The 22,906-nt window shown below is 37.6% G+C and overlaps 1 protein-coding gene across 4 annotated transcripts; it reads left to right on the top strand.

Annotated features, from left to right (window-relative positions):
- The first annotated feature begins 12,295 nt into the window (after positions 1–12,295).
- LOC103931162 (endoplasmic reticulum-Golgi intermediate compartment protein 3-like) lies at positions 12,296–20,706 on the top strand. Of its 4 annotated transcripts, XR_007252400.1 has the most exons (14): positions 12,296–12,649; positions 13,188–13,315; positions 13,518–13,601; positions 13,780–13,860; positions 14,793–14,873; positions 15,692–15,784; positions 17,182–17,361; positions 17,499–17,566; positions 17,843–17,894; positions 18,084–18,137; positions 18,216–18,308; positions 19,623–19,739; positions 20,044–20,110; positions 20,328–20,399. XR_007252400.1 is itself a non-coding variant. In XM_048568763.1 (13 exons), the coding sequence occupies exons 1-13, from the start codon at positions 12,499–12,501 to the stop codon at positions 20,417–20,419; spliced, it is 1,224 nt and encodes a 407-aa protein (XP_048424720.1). In that variant the 5' UTR covers positions 12,298–12,498; the 3' UTR covers positions 20,420–20,706. The 4 variants fall into 4 exon arrangements, 2 of the variants coding, with proteins under 2 accessions (XP_048424720.1, XP_048424721.1); XR_007252399.1 differs by lacking the exon at positions 19,623–19,739 and having other exon boundaries at positions 20,044–20,235; positions 20,328–20,706; XM_048568763.1 differs by lacking the exon at positions 19,623–19,739 and having other exon boundaries at positions 12,298–12,649; positions 20,328–20,706.
- Positions 20,707–22,906: the final 2,200 nt, after the last annotated feature.

Raw genomic sequence — 22,906 nt, 5'->3', positions numbered from 1 at the left:
CAACTATGCCGTAGACACTCTCTGACGGAGTGACTTTGACATAACCAAAGATCAAAGACCTAACCATAAGACAACTATGATGCCTTAGGTCAAAGGACGAATTTGCATTATCCTAACCATGAGTTCTCATGTGACATGAGTATAAGAACTCATTGTTGATCGTGTTTAGTGGGCTCATTCTTTATTGAGCACCTACATACTTATCTTGGTCTTAGTCACACCACTGACTCGAGACCAGTCACTCTCTCTAAGAAAAGACATAGCATGTACTAATCTTAACAGACTGTCAATGCCTAATTGGCAATCCTATGATCAGGAATGTTTAGGATATGTATACGAAAGAGAATGGTCTCATGAATCTAACTTCTTTAGATCATATTCTCCCAATTACATATTTCTTGGACTTATCGTTTAAGCATATAACATTTATATGAGACAACTTAAACAATAATCTTTACCCCTTTATATATATATATACACACACATATATATATATATATATATTAAACTAGATTAGTTTAACATGTGAAATGTCCATGAAGTATCATCATATGATTGGTTTTTAAAGCACATTTCCAACACCGTTGCCCCTGCTGATGTCAGCCCAACAGCTCTTACTCTAGAGAAGGCGGCAACCACGACCAAGAGAAACCTTTACCCTAAGCCAAAGAAGAATCCAGTGATCGTCTTGGAAGAAGAAGTATGGCAATTTCCTTTAATAATGTTCTCCTTTCATTTTGACTGGATCTCCCGACTAACGAACAATCATCTTTTATGATCAGGAGAACAAGAACGAAGTACCCTTGCTGGTGAGGCGCCCTCGACGGGTTGAACCACCTATTACAAGTCCCTTTCCTTTGAACAAAGGTAAATGTGTTGCATCCCCTTTGGGTGATCTCCAACCGATGGTCGAGGCGGCTGGCCAAGTCGACCCCCAAGTGGCTGAAGTAGGTCCAGAACATGAAGCGACATCTTCTATTGAACTAGAAGCAACGGCAGAGACGCTGGTTCATCCCCAGGACCAGAACCTTGACATCTCTCCTCAATGGTCACTTCGACCCTTGTAAGACTCATCATCATTTTCTTTTATTAATTTCCTGCCTTAGAACTCTAAACCAAGAAAAACATTAAATTCCAGGTGCACAATTGCTCATTTCATCGAAAATTCTATGCCTCGAAGGGCGTTATTTATATTTCCCGGCCACCCCAGTGGTTATCAAACATAGATAACCTTCATCGACCGCATGAATTGAAAAGCTGCCTTAAACATTGGGCTTGGCCATTAAGCTTTCTGGGATTGACCAACGAACCAGTAGACATGGCTGAAGTTTCTTCTCGGCAGGTCTAACACAACTTCTTTCCCTGCCATCATTTTGAATTCTCTTTTCTCTAACAAATCTTTTCTGTGCAACCTTCAAGGAAAGTCAAGCTTAATGCCTTTCTCTTCATCACTTCGGGGATGGCTGGGCCTTCTGCAACCACAGCTGAGTCTAGCGCCATTGCCAAGCTATAGGAAATTCTGTCTTTCTCGGCCTTACAAATCTTCCAACATAAAGGTCCTAAATTTATGGGAAAGTGCTTGAACGACCTTGCAACTAACGGCCTGTTGAGCAACGAGAGTGTTGTTCATTTATCAATTGTCCTGGAAAGAACTCGACAATATTTCACTATTTTCGAGAAGGCTCTTCGGACAAAGGATGACCTTAAGGCTGCAATGGTCGCTCATGAAGCTATCCGACTAAAGCTCAAGGCAATAAAGGCAAAGAAAGAGAAACTGGCCGACCTTGACCGTTAAATCGTCGAACTTCATCGTCAGAGGTCAGTCTTTGCTTCTGAGCTTGAAAAAGATTTTAAGTTGAATAAACCTCGACTGGCAGAGTACGCGGCTGGCGTAAAACAGATATAGCAACTAAAGGCTAACAAAACAACACAACAGACCAAAGTCACGATGGGCGAAATGAAGTAGCTAAAACTGAAAGCCGCTCTTGAAGCTTTTCTTCCTTCAACTCCTTAGGATTTTTTGTGTGTCGGCTTGTAGGTCGACTGATTTCATTTTGTAATTGCATGTATGCCCTTTGAAAATTAATAAAATCAATCCTTTATTCTTGCATCTCCCAAGTGACCGGATAATATCGGTAATTTATGAATTAAACCAGTTCGATCCTTGAGGTGGTATGCCCCATTGCCGAGAACTTTGTGGACGATGAATGGGCCTTCCTAATTCGGGGACCATTTCTTGAATCTGAGATCTTTAATCCCTACTGGTAACACAGTTTGCCACACTAACTCACCTTTTTCGAGCGTCTTTTGCATAACTCGTCGATTATAAGTTGGTTCGGCAATCTTTTTTTGAGCCACTAGAAAGTTATAGGCATCAAGCCGAGCTTCCTCCAAATCTTTGGCCTAATTATACTCGGCACTGAACAAACTGCTTTGTTCAATTACTCGTAACGAGTTTATGATTAGCTTGATTGGTACTATTGCGTCATGTCCATAAGTTAACACATATAGGCTCTTCCATGTTGCTGATCGGAGTGAAGTTCGTTATGCCCATAATGCCTCATTTAACTTCAAATGCCACATACCAGGCTTTTGTTTTATCATTCTATCAAGGATACCTATTAGAACTTTATTACTTGCTTCGACCTATCCGTTTGCATGTGGGTAATATGGCGTGGACTGTTCGAGCTGAATTTTCAAACTTGTTGTGTATTCTTTAAACCTATTGATCGTAAAAAACGCGTCGTTATCTATTATAATTGTTTCTGGTACGCCGAATCTCGTCCCGATGCTTTCTTCTACAAAATTGCAAACTTCTTTAGATTTTAACTTGGCGTATGATTTTGCGACCTACTTGGTGAAGTAGTCGGTCATTGCAAGTATCCATGCATGCTTTGCCCATCCGAAAGATGGCGTAATCTTGCCGATTACATCCATGGCCCATCCTCTGACCGGCTATGGCTGAGGTAATTCGGCCAAGACCCTCTATATGGTCTCATGGATTTGACATTGTACACAACCTTGTGCATATTCAATGCAATCTTTTAACATACTTGGCCAAAAATAACCATGTCGGCAGAGCAACCAACGTGTTTTGCGTCTGGATTGATGAAACCCGCATATTCTAGGCACAATAACAACAAATTGTCTTCACCTTTTCGGTATAGTTCATTTTGGTACATTATTGTAATTTGTGGCCTGTGCCCTTGTCATGTGGTCATGTTTTCCACTGGGATTATCAAGATACTGCATGATTAATCTTCTCCAGTCGTCTCGTAATGTCTCCACCGCGTAAATATCTTTAGGATCATTTCGTTCCAACAATGAAGGTAGGGACATAACTCATGTACGGATTACGTGGTTGTGTTGGAGAACTTGCTGATTAACCAAAGCCAGGTGTAAACGTCGCACCACTAGTATGACTCGACCCAGTTCGCTCCCCAAGAGTTAAGCTAACTCATCTGCGTCAGTATTTTGAACTCCTGAAATGTTCTTGAACGTAATGGATGCAAATGATTTGGCTAAATAGCTGGTAACCATATAATAGGGCCCCGGAGTATAACTCATGCAACGAAAAGTCTCATTGAGTTGGTTAATCAAAAGTTCTGAATCGCCAAGGACGAGTACACAGGTTTCTTCAAGTCATGAAGGACATTAAGGCCAATGACGAGGGCCTCATATTAGGCCTGATTGTTTGTACAGTCAAAATCCAACTTGAGAGAAAAATACCATCGGTAGTGATCAGGGGACTGGATGACGATTCTAATGCCGACCGTCGTCCAATAATTATCATGTGTTTCCACCATGCCAATTTCGATGTCATTGCCCCCAAAACTGTATAGAGAAGGATGTTGAGCTAAGATATCGACCAGCGTCTGTCATTTGATGGCTTTTTAGGGCACATATTGCAAACTAAATTCGAACAGCGCGGTTATCCATATCCTAATTCGGCCTTTTACTATCGGCTAAGTGAGCATATAACGAATAACATCTATCTGGGCGATGACTTGAGTAACAGAAGGGAGCATGTAATGCCTAAGTTTAGATGTAGCAAAGAACAAAGCAAAACAAAGTTTCTTGACGTGTGAGTAATTTATCTCAACTGAGTTAAGATTCCAGCTAAGATAAAAAAAAATGGCATGCTCTCGCCTAGTGTCGTTGTCTTGCGTAAGAAGATAGCCAATGGATTCCTCGGCAGCCGAGATATACAACTTAAGAGGTTTACCGTGCCAATGTGGCACGAAGACTGGTGGGATGGTAAGGGAGACCTTGATTTGTGTGAAAGCATCCTGATGTTCTTTGTGCCATTCGAATTTTCAGAATCCTTAAGTTTAAAAGCGTGGAAAAAGCCTTCATTTTCCCCATTGAGTTAAAATGAAACGGTAGAGGAAATTGATTTTGTCGAGTAAGTATTGTAATTTCTTCTTGATTGTTGAAGGTGGAGCATTAATGATCGCTCGAGCTTTATTCTCATCTACCTTGATGCCACAATGATGTACAAAGTAACCCAAGAAGTTGTATGCCGATACACCAAAGACGCATTTGGCAGGGTTCATTTTAAGGTTATGTTGGCGCATACGAAAGAAAGCTTGTCGAAGATCATCTAAATGTGTTCGGCGGTGCTTCGATTTGACCATAACACTATCAATATATATCTCAACGACTGTGCCAATCAAGTCATGAAAAATGTTATTCATAGCGTGTTGATATATGGCATTGGCATTCTTAAGTTTGAAAGGCATGATGACCCATTCGTATGTCCCGAGTGCCCTGAGGCAACGAAAAATAGTTTTGTGGACATCGCCCTCAACAATGAAAATCTGGTTGTACCCAGCATGGCTATCCATGATAGATAACATCTTGTGGTTTGCTGCAGTGTCAATTAGCAAGTCTGTATTTAGCATTGGATATTCGTCTTTAGGGGTTGCCAAGTTCAAATTATAAAAATCAAAACAAATACGTAAAGCACCACTTTTCTTTTAACCTGGGACAATATTTGCCAACCATTCGACGTATCGAGCTGTCCGAATAAAACCGGCTTTTAAAAGTCGAATGAATTCATCTTTTATGTCAAGTTAAACTTCAATCGAAAATCATTGGGGAGGGGGGTTGGTGGAAAGGTTTACAACCAACCTTGATTTGTAATTCGTGCTCGACGAGTGTTTAATCTAGGCCAGGCATCTCATGGTAACTTCAAGCGAAACAATCTTTAAATTCTTCGAGCAGTTTACAAAGCTTGGCTTTCATAGGTTGGGACAGCAAAGAACTAATAAATAAAGGTTGAGGGTTATCAGTTATTCCAACGTTTACTTTGTCCAATGGATCTTTGACATGGGGTCGACTATCTTCAAGCTCGGCTAGGGCAGCTTGGACTTTATCAAGTGACAGGACTAGACTGTTGTCTCTTTCGGCGAGGAACTCTACTAAGTTCACGCCAGAATTCGGTTGCTTGGAAATAATATACCAATGGGCCAGCAGGCGTTCCATAATGGGTGAAACTGCAGCCTAGTGTCTATCTTATTTGGCATTAGGCATTAGGATCATCAATTAGGTTAACCAACCCGAGTCTCACTGAACCTTGCTGAACAGTCTTGGAGCCAACCTCAATGGCTTTCTGAATTAAGATCCGAGTCAACCGTCCTTCTTCGTTGAAACCTTGTAGGGTGATGTAGCCAACATGATCATCGTAATAGCGAGCTTGAATCAAATTAGCTTCGAATGGCTGATTGTCAGTTAAATGTACTACAATTGATTTGTCATCCCAAAATATGAGGACTTGATATAATGATAGGGGGATACAACTAGTTTGGTGAATCTAATCACGACCAAGCAATGCATTATACTCAGTTTTTTAATCGACTATAAAAAATGCAATCATATGATTTCGACCTGTGATAGTCACCTCTAAAGGAAGCATTCCCTTAGTCTAAGATTTGTTACCGACAAAGCTACTCATGATTACCCCTGATGGAATGAGTTTGTCATTAGCGCGACGTAGTGCTTTTATGATAGAAACAAGCATGATGTTGACCGTTGCTCCACAGTCTACAAAATTTTTGGAAATCGAGTATCCTTCAATATGGGTCGTGACATACAACGACTTCAAGTGATGAAGATTAACGGATGAAGAATGGGGAAATATTTTGGTGAGAGCTACTTTAAGTTTTTCATCTTTGTTTATTTGCTCAATTTCTTTGACGGCCACAAAATTGACTTGCGTGGCCTATTCGGCAATCACGACGCCGTCCAGGAAATTTGATTGGGATGTGGTTGGGCGGAATTTTGTAGCTAAGACATGGACCATGCTGATTTTTATGTTGTTAATGACCAAATGGCCCATCAGGTCGTGATCTTCATCTTCTGGATTTCGAGTGAGGTGTCTTGCTCATGGGCATTACTCGCTTGGCCATCTTCGACTGTAGCGAAAACACGTTCATGAGGCATGTTTGTCGGAGCTGTTTCGTTTTGAATTTCGACCACTGGCTTGCTCGGCGTTAGAACTTGGTCTTGTGTTTTTAAAGCCTTGCGAGTTTGCTCGTGATATGTGATGTGGGCATTTCTTGTGTCCAAGTAAGCATTTAAACGCGCCACGCGCATTTTTTTTTCAGCCATAATGCCTCAGAGAGAAACGGCTGAGAAAACTTAAAAATGGTACCGCAGATATTGGAGGTCCTCGAGAAAGAAAGGAAGATCGATAGTATCAATATCAGTATTTGGTTGCACCTCAAAACTGAGAACTCGGGCTTCACGTATATGTTGGAACTTGGCCTTCATTCCCAGATTTGACCACTTTTGGATAATCTGTTTGGCATCGGGGCAAGCTAACGCCATATCAAGTGACTCTTAGCATGCTTGTGGCAGGCTGTACAAGTCATTAGTTGAATGCTTCTTGTGAAACTCCCGCATGTATTCCAAAGCTTCGCCGAGAAACGAAAAATGGCGATTCTGTCTGACTTTAATTAATGGCTTTTATGGAGGTAGCGAAGGAAGTTTGTTTTCGGCTTCCTTCCGGAAGTGCTCGAGGTGAGCTTTCATTTCCCCATGCTGAAGAAGGAGTTTGATTCGCTTATCAGACTTTTCAATTGTGGTTTCAAAATCACAATCGATTACCTTCTTTCCTTGAAGCAGTTCGGTCATGATTGCCAGAGGTTGTCAGTCATCTTCGCCACCCATCGTTTCTTTCGGCTGCCATTTGGTAGCTAGGGTAGCCTGGGCTACTTGTCGGTGAGCTATACAGTATATTCTCTGGAGACAGCGTTTCTACGATTTGGACAACGTGATATATGCTCCGGTACGGGAGTTATAGCTATACCAACGTTGGTTGCATGACTCAGGTATCGTGAAGGTTTATTGGTTCGCGGGTAAACTTGAGCGACCAAAGTTACGCACATAATAATCTTCATTGTAAAATGGCGCGTCGAAATCAAGTCGCCGTTTGGATGAAGACGGCTTGTTATTTTGTTTTGAGGTCGAACCTATCAAAATTTTTTTGGCATTGGCCTGCACCGAGCACCTTTTAAGATGTTACCACAGCTGTAGGCGTCAATTGCGATGCTTCAGCCCAAAGTGGTTGTTCCTTCAACTCAGTTATGATGACATTTGATTTGCACCGACTACATAAAACCATCAGCCCATCAGTTTCCTCTGTGCTGAAGTCCCACATTAACTCGACATAAGCTGGGTTTGAAAAGTATTTGGGTGGCTCGTTCGAGGATAGATCAACTTTCAATCGCAATCAAGAATTCTGCTTAGGGACGTACTGCGTCAAGATGAATTCGGGTTTTTCCTTTCTTTTGTCCTTGGGTAGATGAACATCTACCATGCTTACTGTCGCCGAAGGGAAATGATCGGCATCAACGACCATTAGAGGTTTCTCGGGACACATGAGTATGCTTGTTTGAGTTGTGGTATTTGCAATTCGTCTTTCCCTTCAAATCTTCGGCCTTGGGAATATTATGCCCTGGCCGAAGCTTGACGATTTTTGCAAGTAACAACTGGTTGAAGATGGCATCAACCTTGGTGATGTACAAAGTGTAAACCAATAAAGATTATTATTTGGGGGCGGAGGGGAGGAAGAAATTATTATTCCAAATCCAATAAGGATAATTATAATCTATATACTAGCTACAATGGAGGGTGAGAGTGATTTTGAGAGTTGAAGAAGATAAATAATTGAGAAATACCCAAAATGGGACAATTTTTTAATCTTGGGACAAAAATAGGACAAACCGGCTACGCATAAAATCGAAATTACTAAAACACCACATATAAATACTAAAAATCAGAAGCCCATTGCATCATTTTTCTCATTTGGAAGAGAGGGATGTCAAGAAAGCTCTGTGAGCTCTGGGTTTCTAAGTTGAGCTTAGATCTCTGAGCTCCGATTTCGAAGAGAGGGAATTCCAAAGAGAGGTGAGAAGAGTGAGCTGGGTTTTGGGTTGACCTCATACCTCTGATTTCGAACAAAAGGATGCGAGAAAGGTGAGAAGCGTGAGCTAGGTTTTGTACCATATTTTCCGTTTTGGCTGGAAAGTTTTGTTTTTCCAGCAACTAAAGCTTTGGCAGGCATATTAAGGTAGGCTGTTTAGCTCCAGGTTTCTTCATCAATGATTTATGGAATAAATGGGTTGTTTGTAAGATGAATTAATACTTAGAAGTTAAATCAGGGTTTGTGTTTCATGTTGGGGCCTATGGGTTGTGGAATAAATATTAGGTTTTGACGTGCTACAAAACTGGAATGGAACAATTTTTGGTTCAAGTGTTCAATTGCATAAATTTGTGAAATTTTTTTCGTAATGTGAATATAGTGTGCATGGCTACATCTTAATATGAGAAGCGAGAATGTTCACTAGTTATGATGTATGTATTTATGCCCCATAATTTAGCGAGTATGACCACAACCTAGTTGGCCTCGGCGAAAAACTAAATTAAGAAAAAGTTGACATTAAGGATCATGCATGTCCATGAAATAACGGCAACGAGTATCATGTTTTCCACGTGCACGGTTAAGCGATGATTGATATATGTAACAAAACTTTTCAAACTGCCACTGTAACCTTATATACATAAAAATTATGTTTTAATTGTATCCAGTATATCAATAGGTTGTCGTTAAAGTTTCTTATTAATGCGAAAAGAAGCTCGTTACTCGATCTCCAGTTTTATGCATATCATGTGCATGTACTATACATATGAAGTGCATGTTGGTGCATATAGTGTATATGGGCAGGTGATGACGTCATTTTTTTTATTTCGAACAGAGAATGTGAGCTCTGGGTTTTTGGGTTAGCTCAGATCAGTGATCATATCATATCATATTGTGTACATATAGTGAGTAAATCCTGAATAATTCATCTAATAAAACACCAGCATTTAATGACTGGGCTTTGTTCCCACCATCAATGCAAGTCTAATGATGGTGGTCTCGAACCTCGATTGTTTGCCTGTTGCTAGAAAATGGCCGGAAAACTCGCGATCTGCTTGAGTTTCGATCCCAACGATCAGGGATGAGATTCGTGACAAGGCCAGGTGTTTTGGACTAGTAAGGATGAGATGAGATTGGTGGTGGCTTTGATTTGGACGATGTTGGTTGGGACGATTGTGCACCATTTGTGCACAGTGAAAAATGGATAGAGGGTGTGTGAGGAAGAAAGGGGAAGGAGAAAGAGTAGAAAGAGAAATCAAAAAATGAGAGGAAATATGTAACATCCCACATCGACCAATGGGGAGGGGGAGTGATGTGCCTTATATGTACATGCTCTCCTCCCTATAGCACGAGGCCTTTTAGGAAATCATTGGCTTCGAATTCCATTGGAACTCTGAAATTAAGCGAGTTCGGGCGAGAGCATTCCCAGGATGGGTGACCCACTGGGAAGTTTTCGTGTGAGTTCCCAGAAACAAAACCGTGAGGGGGTGGCGGGGGCCCAAAGTGGACAATATCGTGCTATGACGGAGTCAAGACTAGACTGTGACAATTTGGTATCAAAGCCACTCTATTGTGTGGTGCAAATGTGTCGATGAGGACATTGGGCCCCTAAGGAGGGTGGATTGTAACATCCCACATTGACCAACGAATAGGAGGGGTGATGTGCCTTATATGGACATACACCCCTCCCTATAACATGAGGCCTTTTGGGAACTCACTGGCTTCAGATTCCATCGGAACTCCGAAGTTAAGCGAGTTTGGATGAGAGCATTCCCAGGATGGGTGACCCACTTGAAAATTCTCGTGTGAGTTCCCAGAAACAAAACTGTGAGGGCGTGGCCAAGGCCCAAAGCGGACAATATCGTGCTACGACGGAGTCGAGACTGGGATGTGACAAAATAACCCATTTATATACGAGGGCAATTAAGTCATTTTAAGGTGTATAAAAAATCATATTTTTGTCCAATTGTTGTGCATTTCGTGTGCATATTTGAAATGTCCTATTTTTGTTTCAAGATTGAGGAATTGTCCCATTTCTGGATATTTCCCTAAATAATTTGGGATATACCCGTTTAAAGTGATTTGGGAGCATTTAGAAATTTTTAAAATTAAAAAAAAAATTTATGAGGTTAAAATTGTCAATATATATTAGTGCTTATAAGTCATTAATATTAAATATGTGTGGTATATTCATAGGATGCTAATGAAAAAAACCTTTTAAAAATTGTATCAGTTACATCTTTTGTCTTTTAAAACTTCTAATCATCAATTAAATTGATGAGTTTTTTTTTTTAATTTTATTAATATGGTATATAAATATGCCTTATACGACACAATAATTCAAATATCATCAATTTTAATGAATAGAATTCTTATTATCACTCTAAATTCATATTTTACAATCCAAATTTTATATATTTAAAAAGAAAAATACACTATGAGAGATTTTAATAGATTTATAAATTCATGGAGTTTAAGAGAGTTTAATTGATTTGTAAAGATTTCATGAATAATTTTGATTTAATTCCCTCGAAATCTTAGGAGGAGAGATGAGATTTGTGAATACTTAAATTGCACTACGAAATCTCTCCAATTCCCTCAAATTTCTCAACTTTTTAAAATTCTTTAAGATAAATTCCTAAATTGAATACACCTGAAATGTTATAAACTTCTTTAAAATCCTAATTGTATACAGTCAATTTTCTAAGGATTTTAATAAACTATATTAAAATCCTGATTGAATACACATTGAATTTTAGATAATTACTTAAAATCCTTATTAAATACTCCTATATTCATTAAAAAAATTAAAATCTCTCAAATTCTCAATTCAATACACCCTCCTTAGAGTTAAGACTGGTTCGGTTGGCAAACCGTGCCAAATTCCTTGTGCCATCTGCCAACCACATATACATAATTACTGAAAATCAGTTACCACTAGCCAGCCGTCTTCTTGCGGTTGCCAAAAATTGGTTCAGTCAAAATTATTGGCTGGTTCGGTTGGTAAATGGCACAACCAAGGGTTTCCACTTCTTCCTCGCTATCTTCCAGTTCCAAGGGCTAAATTTGATTTTCAGATTGGGGTGCTTGTTCGGTTGCATTGTGTGGTTCATTTTGGGTTAATCCTTGTTGTGCACTAGCGGTTGATTGGCTAGACTCCATCATCCTAAACATAAGCAACGCATATACATTCAAAATCATATGTATGTACCTGTATATATAGTATCAGTAATCATCAAGCTATCAATTTTGTTAACAATATTTTCTATAGTTATTATGGCATGAATCATATACATATGCATATATTTTTTAAACCCTAAAACTAAGGAGTCATTTATTTTCTAAACCCTAAAATTGAGGAGTCAAGCATGTATATAATACCTAAACTATCTAAATAGAAAAAGAAAAAGAAAAAAAATATATATATATATATTGGTAGGTATAACATACCGCCGACATACAAAATCAATTACCAAAGCTATGCCATTAATTGTTGGTTTGGTAAAATGCCAACTAATTATGAAAAAAATGCCAAAATTATACCATATCATTATGAGCCGATCGGTATAGTTCGGTCGGTAAATTAGTTTATGGCAAAATTTCCCACCCCTACTTAGAGTGCAAGATGATAATTTCACCTTTAATGAATTATTATACAATCACTCAAAACCATTTACCCGAATTGATTGATTTTCAATATTTTTAGATTGGTGTAAGGGTCTTCTACGACAATGTTGAACATAAATATTACTCTTGTACCATGACATAGATTCAAATCTCGTCTACTCTAACATGGTATCGTTTGGCAATACGAGAAAATATGAACCTTTCATTTTGAACATTTGCGGTATGTTTTGGTCAACAAACATAAGTAGCCAGTGTCATTCTAAATTAAAATTTGTCAACCGGCCCTCTCTATCTCTGACTCTGGTCGGGTCGACTCTGCTGAATTGAATTGCTCAACCAAAATACCCGAATCGCATCATCCTTCCTTCCTTACTTGTTGTGGCGTGAGAGAGAGAGAGAGAGAGAGAGAGAGAGAGAGAGAGAGAGAGAGAGAGAGAGAGAAGCGAATGGGCAGGGGCGGTGGTATCCTTGAGAAGCTGAGGAGTTTGGACGCCTACCCTAAAATCAATGACGATTTCTTCAGCCGTACACTCTCCGGTGGCATCATTACCCTCGCCTCTTCCCTCCTCATGCTCTTCCTTTTCTTCTCCGAGCTCAGTACGTAATTCTATGCCTTTTCAACCAACCCTTTTTCTTCATTTTGATTTTTCTCTTCTGTTTTTTTAAAAGTTCAGAAATTGAATTGTATTGTTTTGGTTTCATCTGTTGGCTTGAATGATATTGTTTTGGGTTTTTTAGGACAAGTCAATTGCGTTAGAACAAAAAGAAAATACTTTGTTCACTTGATTTATGCGATTTGTATAGCATAAAACTTAGGGGATAATGCTAATGGATTCATAGTTATACCTCTTGATAACTTGATGAAGTAGATGATGCTGAATGACCGCCTTAATATAACCTTTCTTACTTCCTCCTGTGATTTTTCTTAACTCGCAAGTCGATTTCCTTGATAGCAAGCACTACCCAATGCCAGTGATGAATCAACGGATCAAAAGTATATAAGAAAAACAGCACAATAGTAATCGTGTTACTGCTCTAGTTTATGCGAATGCTCGAGTGCTTATTATGATCATGCCTTCTGCTCTCTTCAATCTTTGTAAACTATATAAGATCTTTTACTTGTTTGTGCTTGCAGGACTATACCTCCACACTGTTACAGAGTCAAAGCTTCTTGTGGATGCTTCAAGAGGAGAAACCCTACATATCAATGTAATCTCCCTTTCTTCCTCCCCACTCCCTTCTCGGGTGATAAATGTCAAAAAGGTCATTTTCCATAACTTCAGGGATTAAATTAAACTTCTTTTGAAAATTATAGTTTTGTAGAACACCATCTTACGTGTTATGTTCATAGGTTTACTTCTGTCGTAGGTTTACATGGAGTAGTTCTTTTGTGTGTAAAATATAGTCGCATATTTGTTAATGGTTGTAGATTTATTAATTCTCTGTTTCTTGTTTGAAACTGCAGTTTGATGTAACTTTTCCTGCTATCCGATGCTCATTACTCAGTCTTGACACAATGGATATTAGCGGAGAGCAGCATTTTGACATAGTATGTACCGCAGGCAGCTGCTTCTTGATGATAATTGATTTTCCTTGACAATTTCAATTGTGTTAGGAACATGCCTATCATTGATTTTTATCACAATCATACTGCTAGTGACCAGCTTTCTTGAATGCCATGCTCACTTATTTCATTAATTTACAATTTATGACGCATCTACTTGCAGCGACACCATATAGTCAAGAAACGAATTGATGCGCATGGTAGTGTAATAGAAGCTAAGAAGGATGGAATTGGTGCACCAAAGGTTTGTGGAACAGATTTTGTGCCATTTCTCTTCAGAAAGTAGTGGTTACATATAGTACATGTTTGAACACCTATTTCTTTCTAGGAAATAATTTCGTAAACATAATATTATGACTTGTTTTTTACTCTCTGTTCAGGTTTTGTGCTTTTTACAAAAACTTGTAGAAGACTAAAAGTACAGAAAGCTTTTCATAACGTGCACAGACAAATAAAACAAAATTTTCATCCGTATTTCTGATAATCTGAGTATAATGTCTTTGGATGCACGGTTCTTTGTGGGTGCAGCTAGAACAAAATTACCAGGCATTCACCATCAGCCATACTTTTAATTAATCATGTGATTCTGATACTTTCACACAGCTTTCTAGTAGATGCTTGGCTACCTTTGTAAATATTCCGTATATCCCTTCATCATAACACGTGCTAGTGCACCATTGCTTGAATTTTTAGGTTCTTTTATGTTGGGTAGAATTTGACAAAGCATGTGAACTACAGATTTGAATTAGTAATGCATCTGGCGCTCTTATGTACTGCTGACATGGAATATGTTGTAAAGAAAAATATTCTAGTGGCGGTGCCTCATGTCCCATTTTGTTGGTAAACTTCATTTAAAAGGTACTGCTTTTGCAAGTTTGTTCACCTTTGTTGCATGATTAGTGCACAAGAAAACACCTATTAAAAGAGAGCTAAAAGCAGACCCATAGCAACAAGACCCATCAGTGAAAACGAAAGAAGAGGAAAAGAACCTGATCACCCCTTCATAAATGGAAGAAATAAAAGTAGATAATACATACTATTTTATGTTGCAATCCTTGTTAATTTTTTTGGGTGGGAAGCAAATAAGGATACGAAACAGAATATTCTGTTTCTTATTCCTTGTTTGATTGGGATTCGCTGTTCCTTTTATTTATTTATTTTCATTCTCTAATGCAGATTGAGAAACCCTTGCAAAGGCATGGTGGAAGGCTTGAACATAATGAAAAATATTGTGGATCGTGCTTTGGAGCAGAAACGGTATAAATGATTTTCTTCCATTCCTTGTGTTAATAATAGTTCTTTTTTATTTTGAACAATAATGCTAGGGACACCATATTAGGTCGCGGATGATCTGCAACCAATTTTTAAGCTCTCTAGACTCTGCAGGTACAGATGCCCAGAAAGAAGTGCAAAAACAAAACCAGAGAGAACTCTTTGAGTGCCGAACAGGCTTCTTGTGTGTGTGATTAGTGGTTTCATAGAACACCTAGTGTTTCCTACTTGTTCTCTCCTTCTAAATATTTTTTTTCTAGTAAATTCCATTAACCTTGGGATCCAGTTCCAATACTGCAAAAGCTGTCAGGGGGCAATGTATTCCTAAGGAACAGTTGAAAAGCTCAATTTCTGCAAAATCTCCATTATGAAACCTAATCATAATGCAAGTTATAAAGATTCTATATTGCAAACTGAAAATTCATTTTAATAATGCCATGTTGGAAGAGTGCATATGTGTACGAGTCCTTAGCAGTTAGCATGACCGGTAAATTTATTTTTTAGTGTAGAGGATGTAGATTCAGAAAGGTGGCATGGCTTACCAAATCTGTTAAACAAGTTGGTTTTGTTCAACTTTACTTCCTTAACACATGTACATTAATGCAAATTATTGCCTTATTCATAAATTTCCTACATGCTTGATTCATTAACATGGCCAAATATTCTTGTTTTGTTATTTCATATTTTTGTAGGTCTGTTTTAGTTAAACTGATTAGAGAATTAGTAATCTTGAAGCATGTATCAACGAGCAAAGTATATTCTTCCATTGTCCCGTAATCTCTTCCTTTTTCTTTCTTATGCAGTCTGATGATGATTGTTGCAACTCATGCGATGAAGTTCGTGAGGCATATAGGAAAAAAGGTTGGGCACTGACGAATGCAGAGTTGATAGACCAGGTTAGGTCATAGAAACTTCTGATTTTTCTTTGTGTGATTTGTGTTCCAAAAATTGAATGCCATTGATGTAGAACAATTAACCAGAATTTAGAATTTAGAACTAGAGGATAGAAATAAATAGAAAGGCTGAGAAGAATCCAAGAGAAGACAGAGGATTAGAACAGAAATCTAGAGGAAGACCGAGTTAGAAGAAAGACTAAGAGAAAAGAAGATACGTAGGGTGAAAATATGATTAATCAATCTTTCAAGTCTGTCTAAATACAATTAGAAAGCACATATTTGTACTAACCAAATACTAAAGCAGACGGGAAAGAATCCGAAATCTACTAGAAATAGGAAAGTAATATTAATTCTATTACAAACAGGAAACTAGATAATATAGGGAAGTAAATTAAAATATCCTAGTGTATATCATTTTGTATCAGTATTATAACTCAAATATGCCTTGTGATTTTAAGTGCTTTGGTCTGTAACACTAAGAATTTTAGTTGTTTAGATTCAAAATTTACCTCAAGAGGGACCTTTTGTCCCCTTTGTTGTTCAACCTTATGGCAGATGTTATGAGTAGATTACTGAAAAGAGTTGGAGTCTCAAGTGATTGAGGGGATAGTTTGCGGACATCATGGTCTTTTTTCTAGCTGCAAAGGGTATGGTCTGGGAGAATCTCTTGTCGGTTGTGGACTGCTTTTGTGGGAAGTCGGGCTTAGAGGTGAACAAAGCCAAGTGCCCATTGTTGATCAGAGTAAGGTGGAGAGGTGGGTTACTTCCTGGGGGTGTGGTGTCAGCTCTTGGCTGATAAAGCAGTTGGGACTCACTTTGTCGGTGGAGGGGTGGGTTGGGTGGGTGTGGGTGTGGGATCCATGGAAAAAAGTTTGAGAAAAGGTCACAAAGTTGGAAGTTAGTTTTTCTCTCTAGAGGTGGCATGTTGATTTTGCTTCAAGCTGTGCTTCCAACCTATTTCTTAACTGACTATGTCAGTTACCGAATACAATGAGTCTTACACCCGCACTGCACGTATTCATTGAATTAACTTCGATATCTGTAGTCTGTACTGACATCCACCAAAAATTTATTTAACATGTTTAAGATGGATGAGAAATGAGAGACTTTATCTCTCATTAAGACTAAATATTGTTTTAACATCAATACTTTAAGTTAACAGGTAAACAGGCGGGCTCATTTAAGGGCCAGCATGGCCCGGATTGAACCGGGCTGCAGGTGGGGCTAGGTTTTAGGTGTAAGTCATTGTTAAAAGCTGGCCTGAGCAGGACATGAAGAACTATAGGGCTGGTCTTGACAGCCATTTGTTGAACATCTTTACTCCCAAATTTGGACAGTTATTGATGTTTCTGTGGCATTATGTTGATATTAATCTTCAATGTCCTTTCTGTTTGCAGTGCGAACGGGAAGGTTTTATTCAAAAGGTCAAAGATGAAGATGGTGAAGGATGTAATATTGAAGGATCCCTTGAAGTTAACAAAGTGGCTGGAAATTTTCATTTTATACCTGGAAAAAGTTTTCACCAGTCTAATGTTCATTTGCATGATTTGCTGGCTTTCCAGACAGATAGTTACAATGTAAGGAACATTTTATTTCCTTTGGTAGCAAAGAAAATAATATAAGTTTCGCCATTTTTCTATGGTTTTAATTTTCTTTGTTGTTTTCAAGTAAAAAGCATGTGCCAACGATTTCAGATTCATTTTTCATGATACAGATAAGTCACAAGATAAACAGATTAGCTTTCGGTGACTACTTTCCTGGCGTGCAAAATCCCCTTGATGGGTAATTGTTTCTTTCTTCCCGTCCCTAGCTATTTATAAATTGAAGAAATCTCATTGGCATCAACTTCAAAATATGGAATTTCTTTTAAGATGTAGTTTAATAGATATTGTTAATTTGTTGTCAAATACAAATCATATGGTATTGCTATAATACCATATATTGCAGTGGGAAGTACTTTTGCAAGACTTGATTGGTTTTTATGGAATGGGTGCTCTTCATTAGTGAAATATTGTTGCAAGTCGAATCTTTTATGTTATATTCTTACTGCATATTCAGTGTACAATGGATGCAGGAAAGACCAAGTGGTATGTACCAGTATTTCATCAAGGTTGGTATTATCGGTAAATTAATTCGGCTTTTGCTGCATGGTTATTCTTACCAGGAACTGTTATGAATGGCTACTGGAATTTCATGACTTTCTCGGACTAAATCTTTTATGGAATCACTTTTGTACTGTTTCTTTAAAAGTAGTTATCAATCAGCGAGGATATTTAGACACTTAGTTTCTACTTTTCAGGTGGTCCCTACGATATACACCAATATTAGAGGCCGTACAATTTTCTCAAATCAGGTACTTTTAAGCTTGTTGAATCTCTTTGGTCCGATGACAAATCATGCCCTGATATGTAGTTGAATTTGTATGGTATAGTACTCTGTGACAGAGCATTATAAGAGTTTGGAGCTGGGATACTCTCACATGCTTCCAGGAGTTTTCTTCTTTTATGATCTTTCTCCAATTAAGGTGTGTTTCTTGGTCCACATCTAGTGTATTATTCTAAATCGGATTAGTGTTGATAATTATACTGGTGTGCCCATTTTTCTCGGTCAGATTTTGCGTTTTTGCGCTTTCCTTCTCCGGTAATTACATAAAATAATAAAATAATCTCTTCCGCAGTCAGATAAAAATTTAAATTTCCATGGTGAAAACCTTCTATGTTTGTGGAAGCAAGAAGGGTTAACCATGAAAACAAAAAGGCCAAATTGTATAAGTCATCCCTGTGATTATAGTCTAGTCTCAAAATAGCTTATGGGGTACAGAATTTGGCATTTAAACCCCTTGTGATGAAGCCCGTCAATAATTTAGCCCAAAATTTGAAATTTTTCTCAATTCTTCGTCTAAAGGATGCACGTGAGCCTCATGTTGAGGTTAACTTTGTCTTGTCACCCCTATTAGCTTAGGTCAAAGTTTATAGTCCTTCCTTGTGGTCTGAAGATGGCTCATGTGGTAAAACATTTGACATTAAACCCTTGCGGTGAAGCCTGTTAGAAATTTAGCCCAAAATTTGAAAATTTTGATCGATTCTTCGTCCAAAAGGCTTCATGTGAGCCTCATGTGCGAGTTACTCCTTTCACCTTTATTTATTGAGAGATGATGATTTTCATTGTTTTAGAACGGGAGAGGCGATATTGAATGGGTTAATAAATGTGAAGGAGTTAAATATAATGGAGTATTATCTATTTGCTCAACAAATTAATAGACAAAAGGATATAGGGATTCTAGCCGTGAACCAAAATTAAAGTGATGTATATGTCCTAAAGCCATAGGCGCCTCTGTATGTGCAAGTTATGGCAGTGCATACAACTTTAAGATGCAACAGAATTTCTGGTTAGTTGTGCACGTCAATGACAAATGAAAATCCAAGTCTTGATCAATTGCCCATGGAGTAGAATGCAAAATTAGTAGGAGAGGAATATTGATGATAGTAATATATAGAGACATGGAGGGTGAGAGCAACAAGGAAATTGTATCTAGTTTGTTTGAGGGGGTATCTTATCTATAAAACTCCTCATAACTCTTTAATGAGAATCACAACTATTAGGCCAACAACCATTACCATTAATAGAGATTGTGACGTAAGTGAAGAGGTGAAGCTCATACCTGGGGCTAACTTAATAGATGGAGAATCTACGAATATGGGGAAAAAATTATGGGCTGACTGATGAACCCCTGCAGAAAGTATACTTTTTATCCTGAGAATGCTCTTCCCTTCATCTTATTATTAATTTATTTTCTTAACTGAAAATATATCCGTTGGTTTTTCTTTTCCTTGTTAAGGATAAGACTGGGACTGGAAATTGAGATGCGAGCACATCGACGGGACTCAGAATAAGTGATGAAGCAATATAAAAATGGTTGTCATGCCACACTCAAAAACCTGTAGTATTGTTAGAGGTGTGGAACCCTACGTATGCACCATTTCTAATGTATTTGAACTATTCTCCCCCGAATAAGTTGGGTGGTGGAACTTCTGGTTTCTAGTGTAAGTTTACATCGAGCATATTCTTTTAGCCTCTGAAAAATAAACCTCACCTAGATCTGAACAAAGAAGAAGAGTTTATATACTGTGAAAAATATCACAAATTGTCAGGTTTATAACTTCAGTTTAAAAAGTAGCACATAATCATGTTATTGAGATGAACACTAGTATGAGCTGCCTTGTATAGCAAACCATCCTTATATTTTATCATTGTTGCAGGTCACATTCAAAGAAGAACATGTTCCGTTTTTACACTTCATGACTCATATTTGTGCCATAATTGGAGGTAATCTAGTCCATTCTGGCATGCATTGATGTAGGTCGAAGAAATTAACACAGTATTTGACAAAGTCCTCAAAACCATTATGCACGTAGCATAACCATTTGGTTCAAAGTTCAGAATATATGCATGTATGTAATGGCCGTACTGTGCAATCTTTTTGTGGTTATGTTTTTACTTGGAAGACTTCTAACGAGTGATAAAAATCTCGACTTTGTTCTAGGTATATTTACCATTGCAGGACTTATAGATTCATTTATATATCATGGTCAAAGAGCAATTAAGAAAAAGATCGAAGCTGGAAAATTTGGGTGAAATCGAGCATTTGGATATTTGCTGCTCCAATTCTGGGACAGATGGTTGACAAGTAGATGGTCATTGAATCAGTTTCTCTCCACACTCTCTCAAGTGTTGTCGTGATCACAAATTATTGGCAAATCTGTGAAAATTAGTAAGGTGTAATGGTAGGTTCATTTTGTTCAGTTTAGCTTTTTGCAAGTTAACTTACTAGTTATACAAGTTGATTTCATGAATGTGGAACCGTCAAATTTGTCCAGCCATAAAATTTTGGCTTATTTATTGATTTTCCTGTTAAATGTCCATACTGCCCTTTCATTTTAACGTCCATGAGACGACATTGACGAAAATGGGGTGTAATGGTTCGATTTTGGGAATTCATGAGGCAATGGAGACAAATCTAGTTTCAGGCCAAACCAATAAATATGCCTAGAATTTATAGAAAAGCAAGAGATAGGCTTGGCTCCTCAAAATGAGGAGTGCCACCTCCTTTATTCATTTCAATGGCAGATTCTCAAAATTTTGTGTTTATAATTAGAATCGTTTATATTATTTATTATTTCGTAAATACCATCTCGACAAAGAAATCAATACAAATTAAGGTTGTTTAGTCAATCAATTGTAACATATAGATTGACGGTTCGTAATTCTTTTATTGAATCTGTTCATTTGTTTTATGCAGTTTGATGACTAAACGATCTCATATTTTATTGATTTTTTCTAGAGATGATTTTTACAAAGTGAATTATATTATAAACGGTTTTGATCATAAGCATGAAGTTATTTAAATCAGTCACATAGTTAATTGAGAGGGAACTCCTCATGAGGAGCCAAGTTAAATCCGAAAACTAATGAATAGACCCTCAAACTTTATTTTAAGCCAAAAACAACTTTTATTAATAGTAAGAACAAAAAAAATAAAAAAAAGGCGATGACATTTTTATAAATAAGTTGAACTTTGGTGGCACTGATAACTGTTTCTTAGTTGTTTAGGTCAAACTGTATTAAGAAATAGTTGAATGCTACCAAAGTCAAACAAATTTACAAAAATGACCAACTATTGGTTTCATCATGTCAGTCCACCCTATCCATAAGAAGTTGTAATTTCAAATCTGGAACGCATGGGTGAAAACTCAACACTCTATCCATAAGAAGACCACATGGATGGGGGAAGCTTAGAAGAGTTTCAACTTTCTTGTGGAAGTTGTAATTTTTCTTCGCTGGCAAGACTCACATTAAAAGATGTCTTCCAATCATCTTAAAAGAGAGGCTGAGATACTAGGAAACCTTTTGATGAGTCATTAACCCGACGCGAAATGATACAAAAACAATTGATTTTGGATTAACATGTAAACTAATCGGGTCACCCGTAAATAGCGGGTTTTGAACAAGGCTACCCGTGGGTAACCCATTTCAAGTCGTGAAGAAAAAGGTTAATTTGGTAATTTTCAACTGCTAAAAGACCTTTACTACAATTGCCATAAAATTAAGAGAACTTTAACGAAAAACCACATTTTTACATTAAAAAGTCAATCCTGGTACTATTCACTTTACCCTTTATTTTATCTTTATCATTAAAACTCAAAGTTTTCAAACCATTTTTATTATTTTTCTATAGAATGAATCTCATATAAGTGAGATTAAATCCTTACCGTTGGATTTTTTGATACCTCTCACTCTGTATCATAACTCTCTCAGCCAGAGTCCAGACTCCCAGTACCGACTCTGTTTGTATTCTCTCTGTCTCGACTCTCGACGCTCACTCTCTCTTTCCCATTGCCATCTCAAATATAGTAAAAAATTAACCTTTAATTTTAAAAATATCATTTTTTTATAAAAAATTTCAAATATATCCAAAATTTCACCTAAATAAACACAAATACCCTCAAATTTAACAATCAAATAAATTAAAGGTTTTTAGCCAAAATGATTTGTGACATTGAAATAACTCCTTAATCAGGTCATTAACAATTAATGATAATCAATAATAGTGTTATTGAATTTGTCTATCGTGAATTATTTTATTCTTTCTTTGAATTTGTCCATCATGACCATTTTAGTTATTTTGTGAAAAATCTGTCAATTGCTCTGTTAGTGTGATGATGTGGCGTCACGTGGGTCTCACAAATACAATCATATAACGACATGTGGATTAACTTTAAAAACTATTTTTATATATTAAAACTAAAAATGATATTAGTAAGAAAAAAGGCATTGAATGCATGATTGGAATTCTGCTGCTCCCACTTGCGGTAACCGCGACGGCGTTCAATGTTGGTGATGAGGGGGTCGAAGGGGATAGGATTGTGGTGGTGGAGTGTAGAAGCGAAGGTGCAGTTGGATCGGAGCTTGAGGCGATAGTAGTTAAAAAGTCTTTAATTTATTTAATTGTTCAATTTGAGGGTATTTATGTCTATTTAAGTGAAATTTTGGATATATTTGAAAGTTTTTATAAAAAGTGACATTTTTGAAATTAAAAGTTAATTTTTGGCTATATTTGATGAA

Source organism: the organism of the source record quoted next, unplaced genomic scaffold (genome assembly GCF_019419815.1).
Source record: "Pyrus x bretschneideri cultivar Hongxiangsu unplaced genomic scaffold, Pyrus_bretschneideri_v1 Contig49, whole genome shotgun sequence".
In the NCBI taxonomy this organism is placed as follows: domain Eukaryota; kingdom Viridiplantae; phylum Streptophyta; class Magnoliopsida; order Rosales; family Rosaceae; genus Pyrus; species Pyrus x bretschneideri.
The sequence above is the reverse complement of the archived record's forward strand: the minus strand, read 5'-3'. Positions and strand labels throughout refer to the sequence as shown.

Coding starts and splice junctions, on each gene's coding strand:
- LOC103931162 (XM_048568763.1), top strand. CDS start 12,499: ATGGGCAGGGGCGGTGGTATCCTTGAGAAGCTGAGGAGTTTGGACGCC. Junction 13,861..14,792: donor ATGGAATTGGTGCACCAAAG/GTTTGTGGAACA, acceptor TCTCTAATGCAG/ATTGAGAAACCCTTGCAAAG. Junction 17,895..18,083: donor TGTACCAGTATTTCATCAAG/GTTGGTATTATC, acceptor TCTACTTTTCAG/GTGGTCCCTACGATATACAC.